This window comes from Opisthocomus hoazin, chromosome 4, assembly GCF_030867145.1.
Source record: "Opisthocomus hoazin isolate bOpiHoa1 chromosome 4, bOpiHoa1.hap1, whole genome shotgun sequence".
Lineage (NCBI taxonomy): Eukaryota > Metazoa > Chordata > Aves > Opisthocomiformes > Opisthocomidae > Opisthocomus > Opisthocomus hoazin.
The window spans coordinates 6,409,113-6,422,035 of record NC_134417.1 but is presented as its reverse complement, the minus strand read 5'-3'; the positions used below and the strand labels follow the sequence as shown (position 1 = coordinate 6,422,035).

General features: G+C 49.5%; 1 protein-coding gene across 1 annotated transcript; it reads left to right on the top strand.

Annotated features, from left to right (window-relative positions):
• The first annotated feature begins 1,376 nt into the window (after window positions 1-1,376).
• D2HGDH (D-2-hydroxyglutarate dehydrogenase) lies at window positions 1,377-11,620 on the top strand. The gene is made up of 10 exons (XM_075417742.1): window positions 1,377-1,483; window positions 1,722-2,122; window positions 2,688-2,745; window positions 4,328-4,467; window positions 5,160-5,353; window positions 6,477-6,645; window positions 7,584-7,727; window positions 8,145-8,287; window positions 8,965-9,130; window positions 11,110-11,620. Exons 2-10 carry the CDS (start codon window positions 1,729-1,731, stop codon window positions 11,367-11,369), a joined length of 1,668 nt encoding a protein of 555 aa, XP_075273857.1. The 5' UTR covers window positions 1,377-1,483; window positions 1,722-1,728; the 3' UTR covers window positions 11,370-11,620.
• The last annotated feature ends 1,303 nt before the right edge of the window (window positions 11,621-12,923 follow it).

The window sequence follows — 12,923 nt, the reverse complement described above, 5'->3', positions numbered from 1 at the left end:
CAAGATGATGCACAGTTGCTGTTGTAATAGCACCCAGAAAGCCGGCAGACAAACCAGAAGCAGGTTGCTGGAGGGAAGGGGGAGGAAAAGCACAGTCGCACAAACCTGAACTTAGAAATGCAGTCAGCCCTCTTTTTTGTGGCCTCTTTTTTGAGGGTAAGTTTATTCGTGATACCTCATGGGCCAGCCTGTAATTCAGTAAGCGGTGAGTGAGACCTGCACCTCGTCGACCTGCTACACTGGAATGCCGCAGGAGCGTGACCGCGTCCTCAAGACCAGCGCTGGTGCCGTTTCAGGTTTTATTTTCTCCTTCCGTCCGATGGTATCGTGTATGACTTTCGCCCCCACCCTGGCTTTTGTTGGTAGTGGTAGCGCTATAGGTTAAGCATTTGACTCGAAACAAGTCTCACGATTCCGTTGCGCCTCTCTGGAGGTCTTGCTGGAAGCGTGTCCTTAAGGAAGTGCGCGGCTGCAGATGAGGAAATGCGAAGCTGAGCACCCTCAGCTCGGGAGAGGCGGCCGGGTCGGACAGCAGAAGGTGGTCTGGCAGCAAGCGCTTCCTGGGGCTCGGGGCAGCCGGCTTCCTTTTCCATCTTAACCAGCAAAGCAAAAAGAAAAATAAGCTCTAGAAGTTAGCATCGGCCCTCGGAAGGAAAGATTGCTCGCTAGGGATGGTGAGGGGTGTGAGGTACAGCACGCTCCTCAGCTGTACGACTGACGTCCCTCACGTGTCAGAACATCCTGTACCAGCAATAACCGGTACCACTCGGAACGGGCCAGCGCGGGGGCTCCGGCGGCCTCGAGGGCGGCTCGTGGCCACCCACCCCTGGCTCCAGAGACTTTCTTAAACTCCTCACAGACAGAAATACCAGTAGCCTTCATTTTTGCTTTTAATCTTTCTCCTGACTTTTGAATGTACAGTGTTAAATCTGCTTTCATGGAAAAGGGTGAACAAAACTGTGACAGATGTAAAGGAATGTTCTGCTGGAGATTGTCGAAGCGCCTGCGGGCTTCAGCTGTACTGCAGCGTGCCCGAACTGGGGGGGAAAGGGCTTTAACCCTGTTGCTCTGGTTTTTAAAAGGAATTAGATCTATGTTCCCTTTGGAAAGGGAAGAGAATATAAATCTTTTTATTAAGAAAAAAAAGGAATGTAAAGTAAAAATGTATATCTGTATTTTTGGATCATGTTACAGATGATGGCTATATTGTTATAAATAAAAGTATTTTTGGGAACAGGAGCGTGCGAGAGCGTGTTGCGGGGGCGCGGGGGGGCGCTGCCGGCCTCCCGCCGCCGGGGGGCGCTACCGGCCTCCCGCCGCCGGGGGGCGCTGCCTAGCCACGCTGCGCGCATGCGCCGTGGCGCTGGCAGTCGCCGCCTCAGCGGGCCCGGCCGCGGCGGTGGCTGGGTTGGTGCCCGCACCGGGAAAGGCCCGGGGCTGCGGGGCGTCGGAGGGGCGCGGGGCTTGCCCCGTCCCCCGAGGGGTGCGTGGGGCCGCCGCGTCCAGGCGGGGGGTTGGTCACAGCGGGAGGGAGAGCTCCTGTCTGAGGCGCTGGGTCACGGGTGTCCCCCCTCAGGCCCCCCCGCCCCGGGGGCCCGGCGCGCTGGCCGGGGCCTGTCCCCGGCTCCCCCAGGCTGGGAGAGCGGCCGAGCTGCTGCCTCCGGGCGAGGCGGCCCCCGAGCCCGGGGAGCTCGCCCGTGAGCTGGGCCTCTGCCTTTCAGGGCGACGATGGGGATTGCCTCTGCGGCCCCCCGCCGCGCGGCCTGGAGCGGCTGGGCGCAGCTGAGGCGGCCGGCGAGCTTCCACGGGAGGATCCCGGCGCGGCGGAGCGGGGCCGCCCCCCCGGGGCCGCTCCAGCGGGGGAGGCCGCCAGGCGCGCCCGCCAGCGCGGTTTGCAGGCCGTGGGGCCTGGGGGTGCGGGGCAGGCGGGCGCTCCACGCAGCCTCCTCCGGCTGCCAGGAGGTCGTGCTGACCGGCGAGCGTTACGGAGTGCGGCGGCTGCCCTTCTCCCCTCTGTCCGACGGTGACCTGGCCTTCTTTGAGCGCGTAATGCCGGGCAGAGTCATCACAAACCCGGAGGAGCTGAAGCCGTTTAACGTGGACTGGCTGAAGTCAGTCCGAGGTAAGCGAGCTTGTTTGTTTTTCGGTTTTGGTAAGGCTTGCTCTCTGCTTCTGTTAAGGGACCATAATGAAAAGTCCGCCAAAGAAAATCTCTTTTCTCTTTGTAGCAGACCATGCCTTTACAGACAAGGCAAAATGAGTTTTCCTGACAGAAAATACTCCTTAGACAATTACCTCATTTCTGGTAATTTTTCAAGCTTTCATTAAAAAAAATCTTAAGCCCTGTTAACTGACTACTTTTTTCCTGAACTAAACTGGTCCAGTTCAGAGTTCATGAAGTTTTGGTTGAACCTCAGAAAACAAGTTTTGTGAATTTTCTGTTGGTTTTGGCAAAGGTTTCATGAGAATGTAAAACATTTCCCATTGCCCCCACTGGCAATCGAGTCTACATGTACAGACAAAGTTTTTACAGTGCTTTAACGTAATCAAAAATGTTTGTTTTAAAAGTACTCTGCCTCACAGCGGAGGGAGTATTCTTATTTTGGATATCATACTTTACCACCTTTTTCTCTCTGACCTCTGTAGAGCCCACAACTTGCCTTCAGAGTCTCTTGCTTGCGTTGCAGGCTGTAGCAAGCTGATGTTGAAGCCGCAGACAACAGCAGAGGTGTCTGAAGTTCTCAGGTAGCGTACACCGTTCCTGCTGGGCTTTGTGGTGAGGAAACTCAGGGTTGTTCTGGGAGGGTCCGGCAGGTGAAGGGAACATCTAGATGTTCAGGCACTGATTGCTCAAGCAGTGGAATTGCTGAAGCTGTTTTCTTCTTGACTGTGTGTCTTGTGGTTGAGCTCTGGTGACTTCAGCTCTCTCTTCTGCTCTTTGTATTGCTACTGCCCGTGTTTCCTGACATACCTTTTGTTCCAGCTGCTCCCAGGACAGGAGGCACTGCGTGCTGTTGCTAGTCTGGGGGTATGCGTGTACTGGTGGGTAGGCAGTGTTACTTGTCAGAAAAACCCTACAGGTTCATAATGAGGAACATGTTCACATACAGAGCTGAAATTTTTCAAGGCAGAAAGGGACTTTCACCTGTGCCTTGTTTTTTCCAGGCCCAGTGTGCTCTCCCCTGCCCCTTGGCTTTTCTGGGGTGATGGTGGCATGTCAGTATCAGGTAGAAACAAAGGTCGAACTTTCATTTGCTTCACAAAACTAGATTTATCTTTCCTAGCCAGATGTCCTTGCAAAGGCTCAGTGGGCAGCAGCAGACTTATCAAATCAGAGTTGATGGCTTTGAGTAGAAGGGTCTTCAAAGTGCTTGGTGTAGAGGAGAGAAATGGAAGGGAGAGACAAGCAAGTGAATTCAGTATTGATGACTTTTCTGCTCTAATAAATTGTCAAAATTAGATGCTGTACCAGTGCTCAAGGGGGCAGTTGTGTTGAAGGATTCAGGAGAGTCCATGTGAAAAGGTGAAGAAGGTTAGACCAGAATCAGGCCGTTTGAGGAGCTAACGTTTTGTCCACTAAATCAGTGAGAACACTTCTGTGGTTTGGGGGTGTGAGCACGGCTCCAGCTGGGCATCAGTACGCGGGATCGCTGTTTGGCTCAAGAGCTGAAAGCTGCATGAACCTGCTCCTAGCTCTGCTAGAACAAATACCCAGAGGACAGTAAAGTCAGGGCTTCTGAACTAACTGTGGGTGCAGTGCGGCTTTGTGCCATCGGTCGTGCAAGAACTTCTGTGAGTTTGGAGAGGGTGTGATGGGTGGTGCTTTGCCAGGGATATGGCGGGCTGGAAGGTGAAGCAGTGGAGGCATAGATGCACATGCTTTGTTGCCTACAGGTCATTCATTTCTTGTGGGGAGGAGAAGGGCAGTGATGTCTTAAGGCACTGCCAGAAGTCCTCTGTCAGAGCCCACTGAGGAAATCAAGTTGTTAACAGAGACTGCTACATAAACAGCTTGCATATAAACAGAGTGAGCTGTGACTTCCAGGCGGATGTTGCGTGGCCGATCTGTCGACATGCGCGGGAGTAACCCCAAGTGTTCGTTCCTTTGCTAAGTTCTGGGTGAATTTGAGGAGGAGTTGTGCTTTCTCACTTCTGCAGTGAAACCATCCCTTTGTATCTTTTTAACCTTTAGGCTAAATGCCACTTAATGTTAAGGAGCGTTGAGCGCTGTCGCAACAGGAGACATTCATGAGGAGGTGAAACTCTTCTGATAGATGGGGCTATGGCCTTAACATGCATAATACTTTGGAAATGTTTTCCCTTCCAGGTACTGCTATGAGAGGAACCTGGCAGTGAACCCACAGGGGGGTAACACAGGCCTTGTTGGGGGCAGCGTTCCTGTCTTTGATGAGATCATTCTCTCCACTGTTCTCATGAACCGGATCATCAGCTTTGACAAAGTGTCTGGTAAATATCGGAGAGATGTGAGGTACCGAAATGAGGCCTGGGCCCTAAACCACCCATTTTCCTGGGAGACAAGAGCTGCAGGGTCACCAAGGTTCAGCCCAGTGACATCGTATAGGGCATCAGAGATTCGTTTCATCAAGGCTGCTGATGTAATCCTTAGGTTATAACGGTAGCAGATGTAAAAATACATCTGGTGGCAGAAAGAGGAAGAGAGAGAGAAGAGAATCATGGACAGCCTGTTATTTGTTCATAAATTAAATGAGAAACCCAGCAGGTGGAGCAGAATGATGGTGTTGAAGAAGGCATCAGATGGCTACACTAGCAGAGGGAAGGGAGGTATGGGGAAACCTTAGAGGTTGTTTGGGTTTGGAGGGTTAGGAATCAGGCTGGTTTGAGTATTTAAGTTCTTAGAAAGAGAGAGAGAGGGAGAACAACAGTTATACTTCATGTCACTGTGTGTTACCTGTCCGGGGTTGTGGATGACCAGATGTTAAGGCAATGGCAAAGCTCCCCTAGGCTTGAGGAGGCTTAGGACAGTGCCCTGTAGCATGCACAGGCTGCTTATGTGTTTAAATGCAATCTCAGAAAGTTTTGGAGGAAGAGCCGTTCGCATCTGCTTGCACTTATCCCGCCTCTTAAAGGAGGCACCTTCTCCTTCTGCATCAGCTCGTAGCAGGACGTTTGTGTTTCAGGAATCCTCGTGTGCCAAGCTGGCTGCGTCTTAGAGAACCTCAACGAGTACTTGGAGGAGCAGGGGTTTATCATGCCGCTTGACTTGGGAGCGAAAGGCAGCTGCCACATCGGTGGTAATGTGGCCACAAATGCTGGAGGCTTACGGCTCTTGAGATACGGCTCTCTCCGAGGGACCGTGCTAGGACTGGAAGTGGTAAGACGAGTACCTGGCAGTTCCCTTCTGTGTTTAAACCTCTACTTCTTACCGTCTCCTGATGTTCTAGCCCTTAGCTGTCCTTGATGCAGACAAGTTCCTCTCGAGGCTTACACGCTTAACTTTTCCTTGCACGGCTCTTTTGAGAAGGGTCAAAAAGTGTCTTCATGCGTGTAGCATATGTTTCTGCTACCGCAGTTTCCAGCTTCCACCTCTGTCCTTACTGACAGAAGTGATACTAGGTGGTTTTCGGATCCAGAGAAGTGAAAAGAAGGTAGGGAGAGTTTTGGTGATCCCAGGTTATCTGCACGATGTTGGTTCCTCTGTGGAGCGGTGGATCTCTGAACGCTCTGCTAAATTCATTCTATGGCACTCTCTTCTAGTGGCTGCTCTCTTGGCTTTAATAGAACCATCTGCTTCGGGTTTGCTTGGCTGCTGGCTTTCTCCTAAAGTCTTTCCTGTTCCTCAGCCTGCTTCTGCCGTACAGGCCTTGCCTCTATGTGTGAAGGCTGGGATTAGTGGTGCTAAAAGATTTCAGGGCTTGGGAGCAAAGAGCTATTGGGAAATAAATTTGGCAGGTAACAAAAGCCCCGTTTGGTTTTACTGTGTAGGCCCAGAAAGGAGAGCTTTTTTTCTCTCAGATTAGTCCCCCTAGTGTCAAAACAGCCTCTAATAATGTGTCTTAGAGGCATTCAGTCTTGATTTAAGACTCAAGTGGTGGAGGCCTTACTTCATTCTGGTTAACGATATTCACTGTTTCAAATAGTGTTCATTGTTTCTGTTGAATAATGGGATCTGGGGCTGCAAAGAATGGCTGATCTTCTCCACCATTGGTAAGAAAAGTGGAGCAAACTCGATCTTCTGTTACTGCTTGTCCTGTTGGAACATGTACAAAACAGCACCAGGAGCAAAGAAGCAGAACAGTTTGGGAGAAGACTCAGGTAGGGTCTAGAGAGGAGGAAGAGCTGGGAATGGAGGAACAGTGATGGGACAGTGGGAAGAGGCTGCAGCTGGTGTCCACTGTGCGAGGCTAGTGGTGGCTTTTCATCAGCTTGATAGTAGACAAGCTTGTGACTGCAGGTTTCTATGCAGGTGCTTTAACGGGGTCTGTGTGTTCCCACAGGTGCTGGCTGATGGCTCAGCTCTGGACTGCTTGGCGTCTCTGCGCAAAGATAACACGGGCTATGATTTGAAGCAGCTTTTCATCGGATCTGAGGGGACCTTGGGAGTTATCACTGCTGTCTCCATACTCTGTCCTCAGAAACCTAAGGCTGTGAATCTGGCATTCCTAGGTAGGAGCTGATATTAGTACTTTCACATCTGAATTCAGAGGCTAGGAAGGGAAAGGAATGGAGGGAAGAAAGCACTGGTCAGCCTGCTGAGCTGGACTACCAGCATCGCCTTCTTTCTGAGCAGTAGAATGGTGCTGTATGTTAAAATACCTGTGCGGGTATGTTATGTCTGTGGTGTAAATGTGTGAAATGCCTGCAAGGGCAGGTTGCTCTGCAAGGGAAGAGGAGAGCCCAGAACTTAGCAGGATAAAGAGGCAGGCAGGGCAGTGTCCTTACGGATGAGGGCCCGGTCTGACAGTACACAAGTTGAGGTGAGCAGGGCAAGTCTGGTGGCAGGAGGCAGAGGCAGCCGCAATCCAGCGGGCACCCGATAAATCCATCGTGACAAGGCAAGGCAGGGGAGTCAAGTCTACAGGTCAGGGGCTGGATTAGCAGGGTACCTGGCTGGGCATGGCTGCTTAAAAGCTGTTTCTGAGTCTCCGTTTTAGCGGAGTTGTTTGTGGGGAGCCTTCACTGAGAATGTTTTTTTTCTCAAAAACCTCCAAGGCCAGCAGGGACTTCTCAGGCAGCTTGCTTGTGTCAGATGTGGCCTTAAGAACAGAAAGCTAAACTGCTAGGAGGCGAAGAGTAGACCCCAAGTGCTGACAGACCTGTGGAATATGTGCAGTGGACCCCAGAATTTGCCTGGACTCTCACAGTGGCCTTTAAATTTCTCTTGGGTTGCCTTATTTCCTGTGCTGAGAACGGAGGATGGGGCAGACATTTTGGTATGAAGTGTCTTAGAATGTTCAAGAGGTACTTGCCACAGCAAAGAGTAATTGCGTTTTCTGGAGATGGGGAAGACAACTTTGAAGCCTGATAGACTTTTTAAAACTGTTTACAAGGTTTGGGGGGGCTGGTTTTTGGTCCTGATTCCTGTTTCTCTTCTGTCTCTGAAGGGTGTCAGAGTTTCGCTAAGGTTCTGGAAACATTTACAACTTCCAGAGCCATGCTGGGAGAGATCCTGTCAGCCTATGAGTTCATGGATGAGAAGTGCATGGAATTGGTTGAGAGGCATCTCAAGCTGTCCAGCCCAGTGACAGGTACCAGTGTCATTCATGCTGTAGAAAGAGGCATTGGACTGCTTGGGGAGTTTTAGCCTGGTTTTTCGTGTATATGTCAGTGAGCGTGTGGGCATCCCTCAGAATTTTTGTACCTGGTATTCAATTTCAAACATGTTTGGTGGAAGTCTGTTAAAGATAAGGCTTTTTACTTCTACTTGTCCCCACAAAACTGCTAGCTTTATGAAAAGCGGTGGCTGGGTAAAGGATAGAGCATGCAAGTGAAGTGCCTTACAATAAGATTGGCACTTGCACTGCCCTTCTGCCTGGCACCAGAGAATTTGGGCAATAAAGCGACCTCATTAAATGTGCCAAGCTTGGGAAAAGCTTCAAAACCTGCACTAGATTCCTGTGCTTTCGCCCAGAGCATCTGCTTACTCTGTTCTCCCTCACTTTCAGGCAGCCCTTTCTATGTTTTAATTGAAACTTCAGGCTCCAACTCAACCCATGACGAAGAAAAATTGAACAACTTCTTGGAGCAGGCCATGACTTCTGGTTTGGTCACTGATGGAACTGTGGCAACTGATGATAAGAAAATAAAGGCAAGTCATTGTTTCCTCTTGCACAAATCTCTTCGACATGATTCTCTGCTCGGATTTGTATTTTTAGTAGGGAAATGCTCAGACTGATGTTTGGTATGAATATCCTTGAGTGACCTGGTAGCTTATCTGGCATATTGAGTAAGAGTGGTAAGAAGCATACTTACGTCTGCTGACTCTTCCCAGAAGGCCTGAGTATGTGGGGTTTCAGTGGATGTTTCCCCTTTTAAAAAGATCTGAATAAGGAGTTGCATCATGCAGTAGTTGCTGGGGAAGGACCCAAACTGCCATGCACAGTGTCTCAGTGAGAAGGAGAGCGATTTGTGTCTGCCCGGTGAACATGAGTCTTTGACCCATTTTTCTTCCAGCCCCAGTTCCCAAACCGACCCTTGCACATCCCCATTTCCTGGGAAACCCAAAACAGCTTTGGAGAGAATGCCTGTGCCTATGTTCTTTCTGTCTGGGGTACTGTCAAGCTTGAGGAGTTGGCGTATCACTTTACTGTACGATGCTGCCAAGAAAGCATTATTACTAGCTTCCAAGAGGCAGAGGATATCAAGGGAAATCAGAAGTTGGTGTCATATGCAAAGAATCAAGGCTGGTTTTCTCTCTGTGCCACAAAGCATGGAACCCAAGAGGTACTTCATTTATCTGGATTTCTTTGATCTTTGATTCATCAGGTGCTGTGGAGCCTGCGGGAGAGGATCACAGAGGCCCTCACTCATGATGGCTATGTCTACAAATACGACATCTCTCTCCCTGTGGGAAAGCTGTATGATCTTGTGACTGACACGAGGGCTCGGCTGGGCCAGAAGGCCAAAAATGTGGTGGGCTATGGCCACTTGGGTAAGTGTGGGTGCTGGGAAAGGATACAATAGATCTTTCGTGCTCCAGGTTTTGCTGTGCAACTTCCTTAGTAGTTTTAAATGTCGTTTTTAGATTAGTGAGAGACATAGACTAAATAGCTGAGAGCTGTCAGAAGAGGAGGATGCAGAAGGATCTTCACGTTTGAACTTCATTGCTTTCAGGCTATATTCCATATATTAACAGCAGGTTGCTAGCCAGTCCACCACTGAACTGGTCATTTATATCTTCTTGCTCTGTAATTTCTGTTTAACAAGGCCAAATGCTGGGTCCTGCACTTCAGTCACAACAACCCCATGCAATGCTACAGGCTTGGGGAGGAGTGGCTGGAAAGCTGCCCAGGTGGAAAAGGACCTTGGGGTGCTGGTCAACAGCCGGCTGAACATGAGCCAGCAGTGTGCCCAGGCGGCCAAGAAAGCCAACGGCATCCTGGCTTGGATCAGGAATAATGTGGCCAGCAGGAGTAGGGAGGTGATTGTGCCCCTGTACTTGGCACTGGTGAGGCCGCACCTCGAGTACTGTGTTCAGTTTTGGGCTCCTCACTACAAGCAGGACATTGAGGTGCTGGAGCGTGTCCAGAGAAGGGCAACGAGGCTGGTGAAGGGTCTGGAGAACAAGGCTTATGAGGAGTGGCTGAGGGAGCCAGGGCTGTTTAGTCTGGAGAAGAGGAGGCTGAGGGGGGAACCTTATCGCTCTCTACAGCAATACCTGAGAGGAGGGTGTAGTGAGGTGGGGGTGGGTCTCTTCTCCCAGGTAACTAGCGATAGGACGAGCGGCAATGGCCTCAAGCCGGGTCAGGGGAGGTTTAAATTAGATATTGGGAAAAATTTATTTTTGAAAGAGTGGACAGGCACTGGAACAGGCTGCCCAGGGAAGTGCTGGAGTCACCATCCCTGGAGGTGTTCAAAAAGACGTGTAGATGTGGCACTTCAGGACATGGTTTAGTGGGAATGGTGGTGTTGGGCAGATGGTTGGACTTGGTGATCTTAGAGATCTTTTCCAACCTATGATTCTATGATTCTGTGATTAATGTACTTAGACACATTTGGTAGATAAACACTTTCTTGTCCAAAGTGATTAGTTATACTGGAAATCAATTTTGTCTGAGCCATTAACCCTCCAAAAGAGAGTGATAAAGGTAATGCACAGAAGGGCCAATACATTAGTCAGAATGCTTTGAAACTAATTTGATTTTACAAGCAGGTAAACTCATAGCTTAGCAGAGCTGTTCTGTTTTAAAAAAACAAAACAAAAACACACTTCAGCACGCTTGATTTGAGATGATTTGGAAGACGTGGAAAGATAAGTCTGCATAACAAAAGCTGCCTCTCGTAGCTCTTGGTATTGAGGATTAAGCTGTCTACTGTAGGGGTTTGCTGGGATGCAGCAAGAGGTTCTGTTGTGTTTGTCTTCGTGTGTTCTGCCTTCTGAATAGCGTGCAACTATGTGCTTGATCAAATACCATCACACACAAGTGGTAAAAGGAGGAAATATTCTGCTTGCTTTGTTTCTGTTTGCACAGTGCTAAAGTGCATTTAGAACATTGCACAAACATAATAGGGAGAGAGAAAGTGGTGAAGGGCCATATTAAAATCTAACGATCATTATGAAATACCAGTGGGGAAGTCTCTGGCATGCCATCTCGGTAGTGGGACAATAATTAATGCAGCACGGTTGTTTGAATTCTAAAATCACAAGAGTGCGAATTTGAAAGTAGCTTAACTGAGAACACTTCCTCAAATATTGTACTGAAAGTATGGAAAAACAAAGATACTGTTTGAATTATTTGTGCATGGAGAGGCCTGGTGTTTGTAGAAGGACAATGAACTTGGTTTTTTTTGCACGGTTTAGAGACGAACAAAGGCACCGTTGTTTGAGTATGTGGAGGAGACAGTAACGAGTCTCCATGCAGGGCCACGGAGTTTTTCTTGCAGACCCACCTCTGCAATGTTTTCTTCCAGGAGATGGAAACTTGCACTTGAACGTCACAGCGGAGTCGTATAGCCATTCCCTGCTGGATGCCATCGAGCCGTTTGTGTATGAGTGGACTGCAAGATACAACGGCAGCATCAGTGCAGAGCACGGACTGGGCTTCAAGAAAAAGCAGTTCATTCGGTACAGCAAACCCAGTGAGGCAGTCTGTCTAATGCAGCGTTTCAAAGCCATGTTAGACCCCAAAGGGATCCTCAATCCGTACAAGACGCTGCCCTCCAGTTCCTGAGAGCAGCACGCACTGAGAAGCGAGCAGATACCCTCATGCGAGGACGGCATCTCTAGCTCGGTAACTGCACTTTAACCTAAACGAACTGGTGGATCAAGCAAGCGTGTGGAACGGTCCGTGTCTGACTTCCTTACTGTACGAGTAAAGGGACGTGGTTCCTCTTTCCAGAGGTGGCCGCTCTTTCTGAAGAAGAGCACATTACTGGTTTTGACCCTGCGGGTTTCCTATTAAATCCGAACACTGAAACCAAGCGTGCAGATACTGTGTGTGGATATTCCAGCTCTCTTCCCCCTTAGTTTGTTCTGATTTATTAGTGAAGTGACAGCAGCCAGAGGAGACATTTTCTCACTTGGGGTGTGCAAGTGAAGCATCAGAGGCACAGCAGAACCACCTGTGGATACTATACCACCATCTCCAAGTGAAAATGTGGCTCTTGCTCACTTGTTTTGATCTAATATGCTTGTCCAAAAGCCCACAACAGCATCAGTTTATGGGCTTTTCAGTGATGCCACCTGCAGGCTATCCCCAGTAGGCATTGGTGTTGTCCCATGTACAGCACACAGGTACAGGTTGGCAGTCCTGGAAGGACTGGCCAGAGAAGAGAGGGAGCCTGGAGACCTAACTGCTGGGTAGTACACGTTGGAGGGCAAATGCCAGCAGCCAGGCTGAGGGCAGGGATCCCAGGACGTCTGTCTGGCAGGGTCGGGCTTTAGGCATGCTGTTATTTCCTGCTTCCTTGTCTACCAGTTTGTCCTTGACAGCAAGTCCTGATTTGCTCTCGCAGAGAGCAGGAGCCGTTATCTGAATGATTTACAGAGATACATAAAACCTGTTCCCTCCCAACCATCAAATGATTAGGCTGGGTGGAGATAATGACAATGATGTTTAAATTGCCCACAGTTTTTTCTGCACTGTGCATGTGGTGCATTAAAGGCAAAAGAGGTCTCTGTGCCTACCGATACTAATTTATTTTCCCAAGGTGCCCCCTTACCCGAGTGAAGGTGGTTCTGAGTCTCCCAGGCTGGTGGACAGACTGGTGTCTGCATCCAGCGTCCTGCTTGAGTTGGTGAGACCACAGAACGGTTCGGGCAGCTGTCACCCAAAAGAAGCTTGGAACATCTGACAGTAGTCCGGAAAATAAAAGAGTGGGAAAATAAAACCAGCCTGTCTGGCAAAAGATGCTTAAAAAAAGAGACATAAGCAGGAGGGTGAGAGAAAGGAGATGGTCGTGGAGCAAAGTATCGGAAGTCAGCACAAGACCTAATGGAAGAGGAGGGTGATCTTATTTTTGAAGTAGGCTGGTATTACTCGTGTCCACGATCATCACTTTTGCATGCCCTCCCACAAGCATGTGTCACCTGTGCTGTGTGTCCATATGGTCTGGCCAGGGACACTTGTGGAGGATAAGGGACATTTGGGCATGTCTTTTATACCTCTTGGGGGTTACTGATTATTATGGAATGATACTTTTGATTCAGGATCTTGCTTGGTGCTCCACAAATCCCGAGCACTGTCTCTGTTTCCTCAGTTTTGAGTATTTTTTTAGTAAAGGTT